An 18,761-nucleotide genomic window follows, 5' to 3' on the forward strand; every position below is an offset into this window, starting at 1 on the left:
TACTGTATTTTTAGTTTTTCATTTTCAACTGTTATCCTATTCCTATTCTCTCCCTTAACTGTTTGCTGGCCCTTCTTTCAGAATCTTTACTCTGCCTCTATTATCTCCCAGTAGCTTCTCTATTTTTTACATTTTAGTTTATTATTATTATTTTCTAAATTTTAGTCACTATTAACAAAAATATACTTCTCTCTCTCTAAGCTTGACTTTTCTTTCTCTTTCTTTTTTTTTAAAGTTATTTTTTTCCCCTCTAGAACTGGTGTTCTTTCACTCTCCCAGTTCTATTTTCATTTGGGTTGTTTTCATTGTCACTGTCAAGATATTTTGTAAGATACCCCTTCTTTCCTAGAAGTTTAGTGGGTATTGTCCTGCCTTGCCAGTACCCATACAACAGCTTAAACGATGAGGTTGGGGCTGAGACACAGTTAGCCAACCTGAGAGGAGAGTCCTCCCAAGGACTAGTCAACAACAATCAAGATCCAACCACAACAGGAGAACCCAAAGAACCCACAAAAGGTACACACTGAGAGCAAAGAGCTCAGAAGTATAAGGAAAACACACCTCTGGGCTCCACTGGTCTCACAATACAAAATCCCTCCCCACAAGACTGGGAGACAGCATATATACCTAATATATAGATACAAACACTAAGGCCTACCAAAATGGGGAGACAAAGAAACAACCCCCAAGTTAAAGAACAGGAAACATTGCCAGAAAAGGACTTTGATGAGATGAAGTTAAGAAAGTTATCAGAAACAGAATTGAGAGTATTGATTATGAAGGTGTTCAAGGAACTTAAGAAGACACTTGATGATAAGATCAAGGACCTTAGTGAAAACATGAAAAAAGAGATACATAACATAAACAAAACCCAGACAGAGATAAAGAGTGCTGTATCTGATATCAAGAATGCACTGGAAGGAATTAAAAGCAGGCTCAGTGAAGCAGAGGATAGAATAAGTGACTTAGAAAACAAGGTAGAAAAAATCAATCAGAGCAGCAAAAAGAAAAAAACACCTAAAAAGCATGAGGACAATCTAAGGGAGCTTTGGGACAACATGAAGCGAAACATTTGCATTATAGGAGTACCTGAGGGGGAGAAAAGAGAGCAAGGGATAGAGAACTTGGTGGGGGAAATAATGACAGAAAACTTCCCTATGCTGGCAAGGGAGAAAGCCACACAAGTTCAGGAAGCACAGAGGGTTCCAAACAAAGGGACCCAAAGAGACCCACTCCAAAACACATCATAATTAAAATGGCAAATGTCAAGGACAAATAGAAAATAGTAAGGACTGCAAGAGAGAGACAAGCAGTGACCTACAAGGGAACCCCCATAAGGCTGACAGCTGATTTCTCAACAGAAACTCTTCAGGCCAGAAGGGAGTGGCATGAAGTTCTCAAAGTAATGAAAAGCAAGAACATGCAGCCAAGATTGCTTTATCCAGCAAGGCTATCATTTAAAATTGAAGGTGAAATAAACAGCTTCTCAGACAAAAAAAGGCTAAAGGAATTTAGTACCACCAAACCAGCATTGCAAGAAATACTAAAAGGACTGCTTTAAGAAAAAGAAAGATTAGTGAGAAAAAGGTACATTCGCATAAAGGGGAAAATGGAATTAAATAAGTTGATATCAATAGTAACCTTAAATGTAAATGGAATAAATGGTCCAATCAAGAGACACAGAGTAGCTGAATGGATAAGAAAACAGGACCCAAATATATGCTGTCTACAGGAGACTCACCTGAAACAAAGGAATCACACAAGCTAAAAGTGAAGGGATGGAATAAAGTATTCCATACAAATGGAAGGGAAAAGAAAGCTGGAGTAGCAATTCTTATTTCTGACAAAATTGTCTTCAAAATAAAGAACATAACAAGAGACAAAGATGGTCACTATATAATACTAAAGGGACCAATCCAACAGGAGGAAATAACCCTTATAAACATTTATGCACCCAATATAGGAGCACCTAAATATATAAAAAATTTCTTGGGAGGCTTTAAGGGGGAGATTGACAGCAACACAATCAATGTGGGGGACTTTAACACCCCAACGTCAGCTTTGGACAGATCATCAAGACAAAAAATCAACAGGGGAACACAGACCTTAAATGACTCACTAGACCTAATGGATTTAATTGACATTTACAGAACATTTCTTCCCAAAGCAGCAGAATACACATTCTTTTCAAGTGCACATGGAACATTCTCAAAAATAGATCACATGTTAGGGCACAAGGCAAGTCTCTACAAATATAAGAAAGACTGAAATCATATCAAGCATCTTCTCAGATCACAATATCATGAAACTAGAAATCAACCACTATAAAAAAACTCAAAAATATTCAAACACATGGAAGCTAAATAGCATGCTATTAAACAATAATGGGTTACCAATGAAATCAAGGAAGAAACAAACACTTCATGGAAAAAAACAAAAATGACCAGACAACAACCCCAAATCTATGGGCCACAGCAAAAGCAGTCCTGAGAGGAAAATTCATAGCATTGCAGGCCTATCTCAAGAAACAAGAAAAAGATCTAATGAACCATCTAACACAACAGCTAAAAGAACTAGAACAAGAACAGCAAGAAAAGCCCGTAGGAAGTAGATGGAAAGAAATAATAAAGATCAGAGCAGAAACTAATGACCTAGAGACTAAAAAAGCAATACAAAAAAATCAATGAAACCAAGAGCTGGTTCTTTGAAAAGATAAATAAGAATGATGCACCTTTAGCCAGACTCATCAAGAAACAGAGAGAGAGGACCAAATAAATAAAATCAGAAATGAAAGGGGTGATATAACAACAGACCCAACAGAAACACAAAGGAATGTAAGAAAATACTATGAGCAACTATATGCCAACAAACTGGACAACATGGGTGAAATGGACAAATTCCTAGAAGCATACAATCTTCTAAAGCTGAATCAAAAGGAGGCAGAAAACCTAAATAGGCTAACAACTAATGAAATTGAAGCAGTAATAAAAAATCTCCCAGCAAACAAAAAGTCCTGTACCAGATGGATTTACAGTCGAGTCTTATCAAACATTCAAAGAAGAATTAACACCTATTCTATTCAAACTATTCCAGAAAATTCAAAAGGAGGGAAAATTCTCAAACTCTTTTTATGAGGCCAGTATCACCCTAATCCCAAAACCAGATAAAGATACTACAAAGAAAGAGAATTACAGGCCAATATCCCTGAGGAACATAGATGCTAAAATCCTCAATAAAATACTAGCAAACCAGATCCAGCAATACATTAAAAAGATCATACATCATGACCAAGTGGGATTTATTTCGGGGATGGAAGGCTGGTATTACATGCGCAAATCAATAAATGTGATACATCACATAAACAAAATGAAAGACAAAAATGATATGATCATGTCAATAGATGCAGAAAAAGCATTCAACAAAATCCAGCACCCATTTCTGATAAAAACTCTCAGTAAAGTGGAAATGGAGGGATCATACCTCAACATAATAAAGGCCATATATGACAAACCTACAGTCAACATCATACTCAATGGTCAAAAACTAAAACCATTTCCCTTAAAAACAGGAACAAGACAGAGATGTCCACTTTCACCACTCTTATTCAACATGGTACTAGAAGTCCTTGCCACAGGCATCAGACAGGAAGAAAACATAAATTGTATCCAAATTGGAAAGGAGGAAGTAAAATTCTCATTATTTGCAGATCACATGATATTGTACATAGAAAACCCTAAAGACTCCATGAAAGTACTACTAGATTTGAGAAACAAATTTGGCAAGGTAGATGGATAGAAAATCAACCTCCGGAAATCATTGGCATTCTTATACACCAACAATGAACTTTCAGAGAGAGAAACTAAAAAAACAATATTATTTACCATTGCAACTAAAAAAATAAGATAGCTAGGTATAAACTTAACCAAGGATGTAAAAGACCTGTACTCTGAAAACTACAGGACACTGAAAAAAGAAATGGAAGATTTAAACAAGTGGAAGAATATACCATGCTCATGGATTGGAAGAATTAATATCATTAAAATGTCCATAGTACCCAACAGAATTTATAAATTCAATGCAATTCCTATTAAAATTCCAACAGCATATTTCACAGATCTAGAACAAACATTTTGAAAATTTATATGGAACCAAAAAAAAAAACCCGAATAGCTTCAGCCATCTTGAGAAAAAAGAACAGAGTGGGAGGGATCACGTTGCCAGACATCAAACTATACTACAAAGCCATTCTAATCAAAACGGCCTGGTATTGGTACAACAACAGACATATAGATCAATGTAATAGGACAGAGTCACCAGAAATAGACCCATGCCATTATGGTCAGTTAATATTTGACAAAGGAGTCAAAAGCATATAATGGAGTACAGACAGTCTCTTCAATTAGTAGTGCTGGGAAAATTGGACAGATACATGCAAAAAAATGAAACTAGTCCACCAACTTTCACCATACACAAAACTAAACTCAAAATGGATAAAAGACTTAAACGTAAGTCAAACCATAAAAATCCTGAAAGAAAACTTAGGTAGTAAAGTCACAGACATTCCACGTAGTAGAATTTTCACTGATACATGTCTTAGGGCAAGAGAAACAAACAAAAAATAAACATATGGGACTACATCAAACTAAAAAGCTTCTGCACAGCAAAAGAAAACAGCCTCAAAATACAAAGGAACCCCACGGTCTGGGAAAACATGTTTGCCAACAATGTATCTGAGAAGGGGCTAATTTCCAAAGTGTACAAAGAACTCATACTACTTAGCAAGAGGAAGACAAACAACCCAATTAAGAAATGGGCAAAGGATCTGAATAGACACGTCTCCAAAGAAGACATACAGATAGCCAAGAGACATATGAGAAAATGCTCAACATCGCTAATCGTTAGAGAGAGGCAAATTAAAACCACAATGAGGTATCGCTTCACACCTGTCAGAATGGCTACCATCAACAAATCAACAAACGACTTGTGCTGGCGAGGGGAAGGGGGAACCCTAATGCTCTGCTGGTGGGAATGCAGACTGGTACAGCCACTATCGAAAACAGTATAGAGGTTCTTCAAAAAATTAAAAATGGAGCTGCCTTTTGACCCAGTGATTCCACTCTTAGGAACAGATCCTAAGAATCCTGAAACACTAATCAGAAAGAATATATGCACCCCCTATGTTCATAGCAGCACAATTTACAATAGCTAAGATCTGGGAACAGCCCAAGTGCCCGTCAGTAGATGAGTGGATAAAAAAGCTGTGGGACATTTACACCATGGAATAGTACGCAGTTGTAAAGAAGAAAGATCTTGTACCCTTTGGGATAGTATGGAGAATATTATGCTAAGTGCAATAAGACAGGCAGAGAAAGACAAACATCACATGATCTCACTTATATGTGGAATCTAAAGAACTTAATAAACTGATGAACAGAATAGATTCAATGACATAGAAGCATAGACCAGACTGACGAATGTCAGAGGGATGGAGGAGGGCGGGTGGGTAGAGGGGGAGAGAGTAACCAAAGAATTAATATGCATATATGCACACCCAAGGACACGGACAATGGTGTGTGGAGGGACTGGGGAGGGGGATGGGACAGGGTGGAATGGGTCATTGGGGAGAAAAAGGGACATTTGTAATAATAAAAAAAAATAATAAAGAAAAAAGGGTAAAAGAAAATTATTTAATAAGGGATACCAAAGCTGTGGACTACCGAACAATTATTTAAAGGAGAATCCCATTTTTAAACATGTATTGTTTTTATTTTTTCAAAAATATTCAAAGGTAATGCATGCTGAGGTTTGGAGGAGCAGGAGCTGCCACAGAAATGAAGAAAATGCAGGACGACTTTTTAAGGCCTTCATAGCACAGGCTTCTAAACAGGATTGGCACGGTTGAAGAGGGCTCCTCATTTGTGGGAGAGGAAATACGGGTTGATAAAACCAAGAGCTGCTTTTATAAAGGGAGCATCACTAAACGGACAGGAAAAGTGTAGAAGCTATCAACTCCAGCTCCACACTCCGCAGGAGATGAAAGAAGGGATCACAGGTGATTAAAAGTGTTTTGAGCTAACTGCCTCTCCCAGGTAAGGTTAAGCTAAGCAAGAAGACCCCTGCCAGCCTAATGTTCCAGCTTTGAATTGCGCTCAGTATGCTGCTGGCATCTCGATCCTTTTTCAAAAGCATGTGTGACTGGATGATCAGATCAAGTGGAAGATGCTAGGGAGGAAGTATCCAGGTGTCCATGGCTAATTGCATGAAACCTCACTTGTCCATCTGTGCATCGATCGCATGGGGCCCTTTTCTCTGAATGTGGGCATCATTGGCAGAAAGCAAAGGCCAGGGAGGTCCGTACTTCCTCCATCAGTGATCGGGAGATTTACTTATTTCCAGACATCAGTTGAATTGTTACACTGTCATCATAGTCTCTTATGTCTTCTGCTGGGGATGCCTTTTAATAATAACTGACTATTCTAATAAAAAAAAAAAAATGAGGGTCACCTTCACCTACAGTGTTGATCTAAGTTATTCCAAGGGAGGGCAGCATCTATAAATCAACCTCAAGATTCTTCAATAGATATTCATTCCTTCCCTTGATAATCTTTCTTGTATGCTACAACCTTTAGCATTAGCAAGGCTTTCCTTACTCCCAAATTAAATCTTTTACGTTAGCAGCACAAACCTATTTTTCTTAAAAAGGAGACTAACTTTACTTTTGCAGAATTAAAAAAACTCAATTATTTGTGAGCTGTATTAAATCTTTCTCAATTTATTCCTCCTAAAGTTAAACAGCTTCAATTCCTTTTGGTTTTCTCCATACACCTTATGCACGCAGATTCTCCTGTAAGACATCACATTTTCCAGTGACAGACCAACTAGGTCTCAGAATGAACGGTGGTTTGAGAATAAAATGAAAGTGTCCAGAGCCTTAAAAATGTTCATGTACTTCAGAATTGCTTTCAAAGCAATCTTCCTGACCTCTTCAGAATGAACTTCCCTTTTTAATCTGATTCAAGTTTATGTGGCAACTGCTAGGAGGCCAATGTCACTCAAAGATCTTCTGCATTAAGAACTAAGTTTGCTGCATCCTTCTTTCCAAATTATAGAAGAGGCACTCCATACAGTGTCTTTTCAGTGTCAAAGGATGTTGATGCAAGTCAAGAGATTTGTAGACTTTCCCTGTTTTAGCGGGCATTTTATCATCCTGGGAAGGAATCACCATAGAGGAACATGGAATGGGCTATACATTTCTTTCTCTTTGCCAAATCCCCAATAAAGTGCGGTAGGCTCCCTATTCAACAACTCAGTGAACACTCACTGACCACCAGCTGGCATTGCTATATGGTCCATTTCCCTAACCTTCGGGAGTGAAGGTGAGTCCTACTGGGCGCACAAAGTGTTTTTCCTGCCTAGAGCCCACTTGGTCTTTTTTTCTTGGGGACAGCTCTTCTCCCTCTGAGTGCGGCTCTGCCTCCCTCACACAAACTGCAAGTCCTTTTTCTAGAACTGCTATGGGTGTGGTGAGGGAAGGCCTCTGTCTTTCTGAAATCATCAGAGCCAAAGACCATGGAAATCTAAGAAGAGACTGCCTGAGAATGATGTCAACAGAGAGGAAAGCAGGGACACTCCTGGGAAGGAAGGACAGGGACAGTGAGAAGGAGAGAGAGCCTAGGGATCTAGTTCCTGAACTGGTATACTAGAATCCAGCTGTGCTTGAAGCTAAGACACATAAGTTAGTAAATTCCTTTTCCACTTAAGGTAATTTTTCACTGGGCTTCTGTCACATGTCAGAAAAAGAGCCTTATGAAGCAGGGTTTACTTAACTGTGCAATGACATTAGTACTATCATGCAGGCACCTACAGAGTGAATGCTCTTAGGTTGTGATAACAGAGAGACTTGGCCGTTAGCTGCTCTGCTCTGTTTTACTCAGACTGTGCCCAGGGACCATGAGTGGAAGGCATGCTCAGAGGACAGTAGCCAGAATTTCATTGGATGTGCAGCCCACCATAGAGAACAGATTGAGAGAACTATGGTTATTATTTGGAGAACTACCATTTGGGTGAGTGGCAGAGGGGGCAGAGTTTCTTTAAATGTGTGAAGGACCACCATGTGAAAGAGATAAGATTTCACTTCCTAAACCTTTAAGAGAAGTGGGACCAGTGAATCAAAGCAACAAAGTGTCTGACTCCAACTCCATGTAAGGAGCTGTTCCAATTGAAAATGGGTTCCCTTGGAATGTGGGGAGATCCTTATCACTGGTGTCAATGCCCAGACAGGCAAGGTCGGGATGGTGAGTGGAAGAATCCCCTATTATATGGGCCATTGGCTCAGTCAGTCCCCAGGCTCCCCTCCAATCCTGCAAGTCCAGGACTCTATACCTGAGAATACTGGGGCCTCTTCCAGCTCACAGGAACAAGGACATTGGAGTTGGAGCCTGACGAGGTGGAGGATGTGCTCCGGGTGACAGCCACAGCCCTGGGCTTCCCATCCCGGCCAGAAGAGTTCTGCAGTTCATCATATCGCCTCCCGATGATTGGTGTCTTAGAAAGAAGAGCACAAAGCACATGTTCTTCTATCTCATTAATACTTCTCTAGTGTGTGGAATTGCTCTACCCAGCAGCAACCAAGAACTGCTTATTTGATTAAAAATTAGAGAAGTTCAATGTTACAAATAGGCTCATTTTCTTGATGTTCAAATACACATTCTGAGTCATTTTGCATCTTCAACATTTTCCCACCCTCTTTAGCAGCTGAAAACAGATCCAATTGCTTGTTCTTAAACATGCTTTAGAAACCACTGATACAGCTTAGAAGCAAAACACTCAGGAAAACAGAGTCAGCTGTCAGGTGTTTAAGCTTGAAAATTCCTTGTAGTCTAGATAACTAGAGTCCAAAAGCCCTCCCCTTCTTCCCAACCTTTATATACTCTCATTTATTTAAAAATTTATTTAACTTATTTATATCTTTTCAACTATGTAAACGAATAAGGCCAGGACCAGGTATTTGGGCAACACTTTAGAAATTTCACTTCCTGAGATTCTTGGAGTGTGGTGGCTGGATGGGCAGCATGTCCCAAGCTTTAGTGCCAAGGAAGTGTCCTGCACAGAGACCAGCTCGAGGGCCTACATCCAGGGGTGGCAGAAGCCAACAGGTAATTCTAAAACTTGGCTCTCAAGGCCCATTGTTCTGGAATAGCTGGGTCTCCTGGGTGTGCAGCTGACTGGCTGCATGTTTTCTGTGCCTTTTTGGAACAGAATAAACTGAAGTCAAAGAGTAAAAGTGGCTTTTCCCTCCTAGTAATGTAAAAAATGTTAAAAACATACAATATACAAACTGAATAGAGCTGAAGGCACCACCATGGTAGCAAAACAACATACCATGCTGAATACTGAAATGATAATGGGTCAGTGTGAGAAAATCCAACCCGGACACAACCTGCTTCATAAAGTGAGCTCTGGTTGTTTCCTTCAGTGAACTGACTCATTCAGCAGTGTTGAAGGATATTTATTATGCACCGTACCCAGAATGAACCAGACCATGATTATAAAATACACAGAGCGCAGTTTTTGCTTTGGGGGGCTTATGGGTCATGGGGTAAGAGACACAGGAAAGTGAAGTATTTTTACATCTTAGATTAAAATGGTTAAGTATAGGCCTCCTGAATGCTCGTTCCTGAATCAGCAGGTAAGTCTGACTACTTTCTGCCCTCTCTTTTCTCCCTGACTCGTTAGCATGGTTCACTAGTTCCCCCATCCTCCCACCCCACATACTCCCCTCTCCCCCAAGGCAAGAATTTATGTAATTTTGCAGTTTAAAAAGCAGTGTGGCTTGGGGAACGACTATAAGGGTGAATTCTGTATTCCTGCAAATCTCAGTCATTAGCTGGTCTGGCTGCAATTCAGGGAACAAGGTTGCTGACAGAGAGACAGGACAGTTGTCAAATAAGGAGTGAGTGAGGTTTAAAATGCTGAAGATCATTCCTTTTACAACAGTCTTTTTAGAAATCAGTTTTTATATAACGGGCTAGCTTCTATTTTTAAAAGCTGTCAATTGAGAGCCCCAGTGAATACGACACTCTATGTGCTCTTAAAAAACAAGCTAAGTCAGGCCTTAGAAGTCTTCATTGGAAGTAAATGTGCAGTTAGTTTCTCTTGCTCAAGGCACCTACTTGTGATCTTTGTACTATATATTCACGCTAACGTTTACAGAAACAGTTAACATACCTCTGAAATGTCAAAGTGAAAGTCCAGGGTTTTCCCTGGTAATTCCTTAGAAGCACTGGTCCATACTCGATGTATTTCTATCTTTGACAGGTCACTGTGCTGGTAGGAAGGCAAAATGAGGCTGGCCGATCGAGAAACCACCAGCTTCAAGATATTCAGAGCTTCTCTCCAGTGAACACTCTGAGGGAAATAAAACATTCAGTGGTTAACAGTAATTTCAATTTTTAAAACGGGTAACATTAGCTACTAAAATGTCTCATGACCAGTCAGAATTCACGGATTTAAAACAGTGCAGGAAATTAATAAAAAAATAATTTATATATTGTTTACCTACATTTAGGAAACAAGCAAAAAAAAGACCTCTTTTGTCCATATTCAAATAATGCATTTTAAAATAAGGTACCATTTTTGCTAATGTGGTGAATTTGAAAAACAAGAAGCAGAGAACAAAACAAAAACCCCAAACAACCCTGAATGCATTTATGCTACTGACCACTCTTTTTCAAAATTCTCCCACTGCCAGTTTTCAGTCTCCCTCAGTCCTCTCCACTTCTCGGGCTTTTCCCACCCCTTTTGTTCCTGGGCACCTGGTCTCTGCCCCCAGTCCTCTTCTCTTTCTGCTCCGTATTTTCCTCATGACCTAACCCAGGAATCTGGAGCTGTTCTTAACTCCTTTCTGTCCCTCCCTTCCGATGTCTTCCCTCCTCACCATTCCTGCTGGCCCAGGCTCAGTTGAAGCCTCTCCAGCCTCTGTCTGGACTATTTCAATGACCTGGTCTCCCTGCTGGCAGTCTCTACTTACATCCATCACACCCATCCCAGCTGCAGTGGTCTTTCAGAGCTCTTCAGACCACTTGCCTGCCTGCACTCCTTCTAGGCTTCCCTCTGGTGGAGAGGGTGGAGTCCATACTCTGAGCAGGGCCCACAGAGGTGATCTGCCCCAGGCCACCCCTGGTAGCCCCCAAACCAAGCCAGGCCCCTTAGCCACTATGCCTTTACTCATGCTAGTCCGTGGTTCTGGAATGCCCTTCCTCTCATTGGCTTATCAGACTCCGACTCTTCCTGTAAAACTCACTTTGTTGTACCACCTCTGTCTCCCTGACAACCCCCAGGCAGGCTGAAGTCCTCCCACAAAAAAACATTAAACATATATAAACCAATTTGATAAAAGCTGTTATTATTATTTGCCTAAGCTTTGGGATAGAAGCACATGATATAAAACATATTTCCTTTGCGGTTCAGTTTGCACAAGAGTGGTCATGGTTTGAATGTGAAATTAGCTACCATTTAAGATATCTAGTACCAGAGATGGCCCAAGGGCTTAGGATAGAATATGCAGCCCAATAAAGCCATAAACGGGACAGACAATTAGTAGGAAGATGTTAGCTGACCCTCTGTCTTCCATGAGTGCTGTGAAGTGAGAAAATGTTAGCCAACACCTACCACATGGCACAACTATTATTGGAATCACCTGAAAAAGGAAAAACTAAAACACTTGGAAATCACTTTTAAGCATTAAAATAATATTGGCAAGTAATATGATTGGTAAATGAAGATGAAAAGAAATGTTTAAAATTACAGTGAATGGTTTTGTCAATGAGTTTAATCAGAGGAAACTGAGTATTTACTCTTGAACTCTGAAACTCACCAAGTACACCCCTGAAGCAAAATAGCCTGACTAGATGTGGCAAGCAAGATCTCTATGCTCCTGAGCTGGGCCCTCCCCCGCTTTACCCCATGGTGACCCTGTACTGCTCCCAATGGCCTGGGGCCCCCCATGTTTAGTCTGTGGTCATGTGTTTCATGTTAACTTCCAGCCTCTAGGAAACTGTTCTGGTTGGCTTTCTTAATATTTCTTTTTAAAATTTTTTGTTTCTTTCATTTTTCCTAGTAGTCCTGGGTAAGGCTTTGAAGAATCAATCTGTAGGTGTTTGTTGATGTTCAGCAAGTGTCCTGCTAGGAAGGGTACCCATATAAGAAAACAGGCACTGGCTTTGAAACCAGGTGGACATGGGTTCCAGCTCCACCATATACTGAATAAGATATTGGGGCTAGTTTCTTTTTTGTTTTTTAATATTCTTTTTATTTTTCAACCACAGTTTACATTCAATACCCTTCTGCACCAGTTTCAGATATACAGCTGGCTTATTTCACTGAGCATAATACTCTCTAGGTCCATCCATGCTGTTGTAAAGGGCAAGGTTCCCTTCTTTTTCATGGCCAAGTAGCATTCTATTGTGTAAATGTACCACAACTTTTTTTATCCACTGATGGACACTTTGGCTGCTTCCAAATCTTGGCTATTGTAAATAACACTGCAATGAACATAGGGGTGCACATATTCTTTTGAATTAGTGTTTTGGTTTTCTTTTGATATATTCCTAGAAGTGGAATCTCAGGGTCATAAGGCAATCCCATTTTTAATTTTTTGAGGAAACTCCATACTACTTTCCACAGTGGTTGCACCAATCTGCACTCCCTCCAGTAGTGTGCTAGGGTTCCCTTCTCTTCACATCTTCACCAACAGATGGTTGTTGATTTCTTTATTATTATTTTTTAATCTTTACCCAAGGATATTTTTTCTATTACTTTTCAGAGAGAGTGGAAGGGGGAGAGAGAGAGAGGGAGAAGGGGGAGAGAAGACAGAGAGAGGGAGAGAGGGAGAGAGGGAGAGAAACACTGATGTGAGACATATCATTTGGTTGCCTGCCCCACACTCAGCTGGGATGGAGCCTGCAACTGAGGTACATGCCCTTGGCTGAAATGGAACCCTGGACCCTTTGGTCTGTGGCCTACACTCCAACCACTGAGCAAAACCAGCCAGGGCAGTTGTTAATTTATTGATGAAAATCATTCTGACAGGTGCGTGTTGGTATCTCCTTGTAGTTTTAATTTGCATTTCTCTGATGACTAGTGACATTGAACATTTTTGTGTGTGTCTATTGGCTACCTGTATGTCTTCTTTGGAGAAATGTCTATTCAGGTCTTCTGTCCACTTTTTAATTGGGTTGTTTGTTCTTCTGGTGTCAAACTGAGTTCTTTATAAATTTTGGATATTAACCCTTTATCAGATGTATCATTGGAGAATATGTACTCTCATTTTGTTGATGGTTTCCTTTGATTTGCAAACTCTTTTTATTTTAAGGTAGTCCCATTTGTTTATTTATTAATTTTGTTTCCTTTTCCCAAGGTGTTATGTCAGAAAAAAAATTGCTATGAGAAACGTCTGAGATTTTACTGCCTATGTTTTTTTCTAGGAGCTTTATGGTTTTGAATCTTACATTTAAGTCATTAATCAATTTTGAGTTTATTCTTTTGTATGGTTTAACAAGGTGGTCTTAAAATTTTTTTAAAAAGACTATAGAAATATTCAAATATACACAAAACAGAGAGGCTAGTAAAATGTATCCCCATGTACATTTCATCATCTTGATTTGTTTATCCCAACATTTTCTTTGGTTTGTTTGCTGGAGTATTTCCAAGTACATTTATACAAGTTACTTAACCTTAGTTCCCTCAACTTTAAAGTGGTAATTTGACCCTCTGAATTAACTCTTTGCATACTGAAACACCTGGTCTAGAAACAGGGACATGCAAATTCCTTCTCCCTTTCTCCTTCTTTGAAATGGGAAATTACAACAAGACCCTGGCTCTGCCCTCTCAGCCAGTGTGTGCTTTTAATATCCAACCTGTAAGCCCCAAGAGGTATATGTGTGTCCTCTGAAGAAACTCATCAGGGCCTGGTCCTGTCTGTCTGTTCAGTGTGCTACTCGGGGTGTGGTCAGCTATCACTCCAGACTGTCTCAGTGTATTAGAATATCAATGAATACTCAGATGGGTGGCCAAGTGCAAGCTACATACAAGGCCTCAGTCCTTCTGTAGTGACTCCCTGGCTCATAAATGCAGTTATTTAAATACTCACTTGCACATATTTCTCGATGGTCTTTAGAACTTCCACATTAAACTGCTTTACAGGAACAACTGAAAGATCCATGTAGCTGAGCAGGCTGTAGATGACCTGCAGGAGGGGCTGCTGCATGCTTGGCAGGCCTTTCTCCAGCAACTGTGGAAGGCAAGGCACAGTCTTAGTCAGTCTGATGCCAGCTTTTCACATAGAAGCACCAATCTTTCCCAATTCATTTATGATTGAATGTTTCCACAGAGGGGAAGAAAATCCTAACTACTGAAGAAATGAAGATATTATCAAAGGCCATGTAGGCAGCTCTGAATATATAAATGTAATATTCACACAATGGAATATAACAAAATAAACCTCAAAAGGAAAGCATCAAATGCCACTAATTATTGAAATTACAAATGAAAACAAAAGATACAATTTATCAGTTATTGAATTGGCAAAGATTAGGAATTGATAATAGTATTGGTGAGGATATAAGATGGACATTCTTACACATCAGTGGACACGTAAATTAGATAATTCAGCAATTGAGATCAAGAGTACTAAAATGGTTCAAATCTTTTGAAATAGTAATTATACTTTTAGGAACTTTTCCAAACCTAGCGATAAACACTGATATTTAAGTATGAGTTTTTACCATGGCATTATTTATAATGGTGGGGAAAAACCCCCCACACAATACAAAACAAGAAAGCTCTGTAAGCAATTGAAATGTTGGCCACTAGGGAAATGGATATATAAATTATGGTGAATTGTATGCTTACAGACATCATGTAGTCAATAGGATGACATTTTTATTTTTATTTTTTTAATATATCTTTATTGATTTCAGAGAGAGGAAAGGAGGGTGAGAGAGAGAGAGAAACATCAGTGATGAGAGAGTCATCGATTGGCTGCCTAACCCGCAACCCGGGCATGTGCCCTGACAGGGAATCGAACCCCGATCGCCTGGATCCTGTCGATGCTCAACAACTGAGCTACGCCCGGCCGGGCAGGATGACATTTTTAAAGATAGTGCAAGATATTAGCTAACATTAAGTGAAAGAGGAAGAATGTTTTATAGAATTGTACACCTGAGCCTGGCCAGGCGTGGTTGAGTGTTGACCTAGGATCCAGGTGATCAGGGTTCGATTCCCGGTCAGGGCACATGCCCGGGTTGCTGGCTAGGCAATCAATCAATGAGTCTCTCATCATTGATGTTTCTATCTCTCTCCCTCCCTCTCATTTCCTCTCTCTGAAATCAATAAATATATATTAAAAAAAATTGTACACCTGAAACCTATATAATTTTCTTAACCAATGTCACTCCAATAAATTCAATAAAAAAAGAAATAGGAAGTGTAGATAGTTTCTCTGTAATAAAATGCTGGTTTTGATGTGAATGTGTGTTATATAGAAATAACATTGGAAAGAAATCCAACAAAATGTTAATAGTGCTTCTCTCTAAATAATGTTATTGGATACTTTTTCTTTTCTTTTTATCTTTTTTTAAACTTATCTGTACCTTCCAAATTTACCTTTTGAACACATAATGCTTTTATAATCAGAAAAATAATCATAATATTTTCAAAAAGAAGAGCACAATAATGAGAAAATATATGTGACAAACATCATGATAAAAGGTTCAGAGTGAAGAATTAATAGAAATGATTCAAATAAATGCTCAAATTCCACATCAAAAGTAGTCAAAAGAAGTAACTGAGCAGTTAACACATGAAGAAATACACTACTATGCAAACCTAGTATGTGGAAAAATGAATATATTCACTAGAAAGGAAATACATCAAGAGAATAATTTTAAAGTACCAACAATAATAACTGATAAATAACTAATAAATAGAATGATAGTTTAGTGGGGCTAAAGGGAAACAAGAATATTTATACATTGCAGTACTGTAAAGATGGAAAATCTCTGTGAAGACCAATTTCTGAAATGTGTAGAACTCATAACATATCCATACATTCATGCCCTTTACCTGGAGAGTTACTTTGCGAAATGCCACTAGAAGAAATGATCTAAATATGATCTGATAAAAAGTCTACACAAAAGGACCACTTGTAATAGAAAATAATTGTGAACACAAACAACAAAAGGGAGACGGTTCAGCAAATTGTGCTATATCTACCATGTGCTATATACACCATGTGAGCTATGTCAACACATAGCAATACACACACAAAGTAAATGTTCAGTGAACAGAGCAGGTTCAATGGAAATACTGACCACAACTAAGTTAAGCTATATGTATGTGCATGACCAACAGCTATAAGAACATATGAGTAATAGAAATAGGTATTACTGTATATTATATATGGTGGGATGTTAAGTTCATAATGAAAATGTTGGTGACAATTTGTGATAAGGGCTGAAAAACAAATTGGGTAATCTATTTTTACTTTTAAAAATCCTCACCCAAGGATATGGTTTTCATTGATTTTAGAAGGGGGGGAGAGACAGCAAGAAACATCGATGGGAGAGAGAAACATTGATTGATTGCCTCCCATACGTGCCCCAACTGGGAACCAAACCTGCAACCTAGGTCTGTGCCCTCACTGGGAATTGAATCTGTGACTCTTCGGGGAAAGGGATGACACTCTAATGAACTGAGCGATACTGGTCAGGGCTACTTGTTTTTTATTGTGGTAATATATATATAACATTTACCATTTTAACTGTTTTTAAGTGAACAATTTAGTGGCATTAAGTACATTCACATTGTTGCACAGCCATCACCACAATTTATTTCCAGAATGTGTTCACCATGCCAAGCTAAAACTATAAAACAATAACTCCTCATCAATTCCTGCCCCCAACCCCTGGCAACCACTACTCTACTTTCTGTCTCTATTAATTTACCTATTCTACATACCTCATGTAAGTGGAATCATATAATTTTTGTCCTTTTGTGCCTAGCTTATTTAACTGAGTAGAATGGTTTCAAGGTTCATCTATGCTGTAGCATGTGTCAATACTTCATTCCTTTCTAAATATCAATATTGCTTTGTATGGATATGTCACATCTCTTTTGTATTTTTGAAACTTTTATGTCTAGCAATCCAAATAAGTTTGCCTCCTTGGTACTTCACATGCTACCTTTGTAAAGACAGGCACCACCTACCTTTGTAAGCAGGACATTTGCACAGGTTATCTTTCACTCCTGCATGCTGAGGTGTGCATGTTAGCTCATTAACTGGCTCATTAACTCTTGGGGGGATAGATGTGACCAGAGTGATAATCAGAAGCAGCCAGATGGCACTTCTGAAGGCTCTTTAAAGTACAAGGATGGGAGGATGGAAAGAGCAAATGAGTCAGGGCTGTTGACAGTTGAGTACAGATCACATATTTTGGACCCATATCGCAAATCATAATTCTGCAGGATCAACCATAAATGTTGATGATGGGACAACTACCCTCTTCCAGGTAGAGGCTTTCAGTCCTGTGGAGCCTTTAAGAAAGTGATTGATTTTTTTAACCTGTCTGGATGCTGAGGGGGTGACATAACTGAAGTTAGAATGGGCTGTCCTCACCACTTCTGACAAGGCCCTGGCAGAGGCATGAAGGCATGTCCCCAAAGGAAAAGCAACACTGAAAATGCTAAACAAGGCAACTGTTCTCAGTTATTTCCTCATAGAGTTCCTGACCTTGTTCACTAGGCTGGTTGGGGACTGCAGTTGCTAAACAGAATACATGTCATTCCTAGTCCCATATGCTGTGTATTTCTAGCACCAACCAACACCGAAATCAGAGTAGGAACACATTTGTAGGGGGACAAAAACCCCATTCCAATTCTAAAAGCAAACATAAGAGATGAAGATAAAATGTTATTTCAAAATGTGTACTTTGTGAATTAGTTCAGAGAAATGACCATTAAACATATCAAGCCACATAGTGACTTCTTAAATAAGATTTGAACACTGAGAGTAATTAGGATAAAAGCTGCTTGCTGCTGCCACGTGCTGACAGGTGTCAGTGCAGTATAAAGAAGTTTAAGCTGCAGGGGCATCTCTGCCGGGGTTCAAAGCAGGCTCTGCTGCCTTAAACTTAAGGCATATTACTAAACCTGCCTGGGCCTCAAGTTCTTATAATAGTATCTACATCACTGGGTTGTAGTGAGGATTTAAAATGATTCCAACATAGATGGAATACTATATGTATAATATGCGTTCAATAATGAAGTCTTATCAGTTCCATATAAATATTTCACCCAGGGAAATTATAATAATTGAAGAGCTTACCTCTGCCAGGTAAGTAACCATGTTCAAGGTGATGTCAGCATATGCTTCATGAAGGTACCGGCAGACGACGTTGACCCAAGTGGCACAGTCCCTTGTGTAGCTGTGTGTTTTATAAAGAGTCATGACGTGTGCAAGATTGGAAAGTTTGGGGTTCTTTTCTTCCAAACAAACCTTACAGGAGAGGAAAATCAATCAGATATAAAATGGACTGATGAATAGGAAGAAATGTCAGCAATTTCAGTTTCAGTCCTGGAAGTCAGGAAAACTGATCTCTCACACACACACACACACACACACACACACACACACACACACACACACACACACACACACTTTTTGATAGGCTGTGTAAGTGCTCATCTTAGTAATTTCGCTAGTA

At 39.2% G+C, this 18,761-nt stretch overlaps 1 protein-coding gene across 3 annotated transcripts in view; it reads right to left on the reverse strand.

Annotated features, from left to right (window-relative positions):
* FRY (FRY microtubule binding protein) overlaps positions 1–18,761 on the reverse strand; it is a 505,671-nt gene that overhangs the window by 83,394 nt on the left and 403,516 nt on the right. For all 3 annotated transcript variants that reach the window (XM_087814426.1, XM_016213841.2, XM_016213842.2), the window contains 4 exons: positions 18,383–18,553; positions 14,150–14,290; positions 10,228–10,407; positions 8,383–8,544 (listed from right to left, as the gene is read on the reverse strand). In XM_087814426.1, coding sequence (XP_087670552.1) covers positions 8,383–8,544; positions 10,228–10,407; positions 14,150–14,290; positions 18,383–18,553 — 654 coding nt within the window. The remainder of the gene's footprint in view (positions 1–8,382; positions 8,545–10,227; positions 10,408–14,149; positions 14,291–18,382; positions 18,554–18,761) is intronic.

The sequence above is a fragment of the Miniopterus natalensis genome, chromosome 2 (assembly GCF_054644295.1).
Source record: "Miniopterus natalensis isolate mMinNat1 chromosome 2, mMinNat1.hap1, whole genome shotgun sequence".
In the NCBI taxonomy this organism is placed as follows: Eukaryota; Metazoa; Chordata; class Mammalia; order Chiroptera; family Miniopteridae; genus Miniopterus; species Miniopterus natalensis.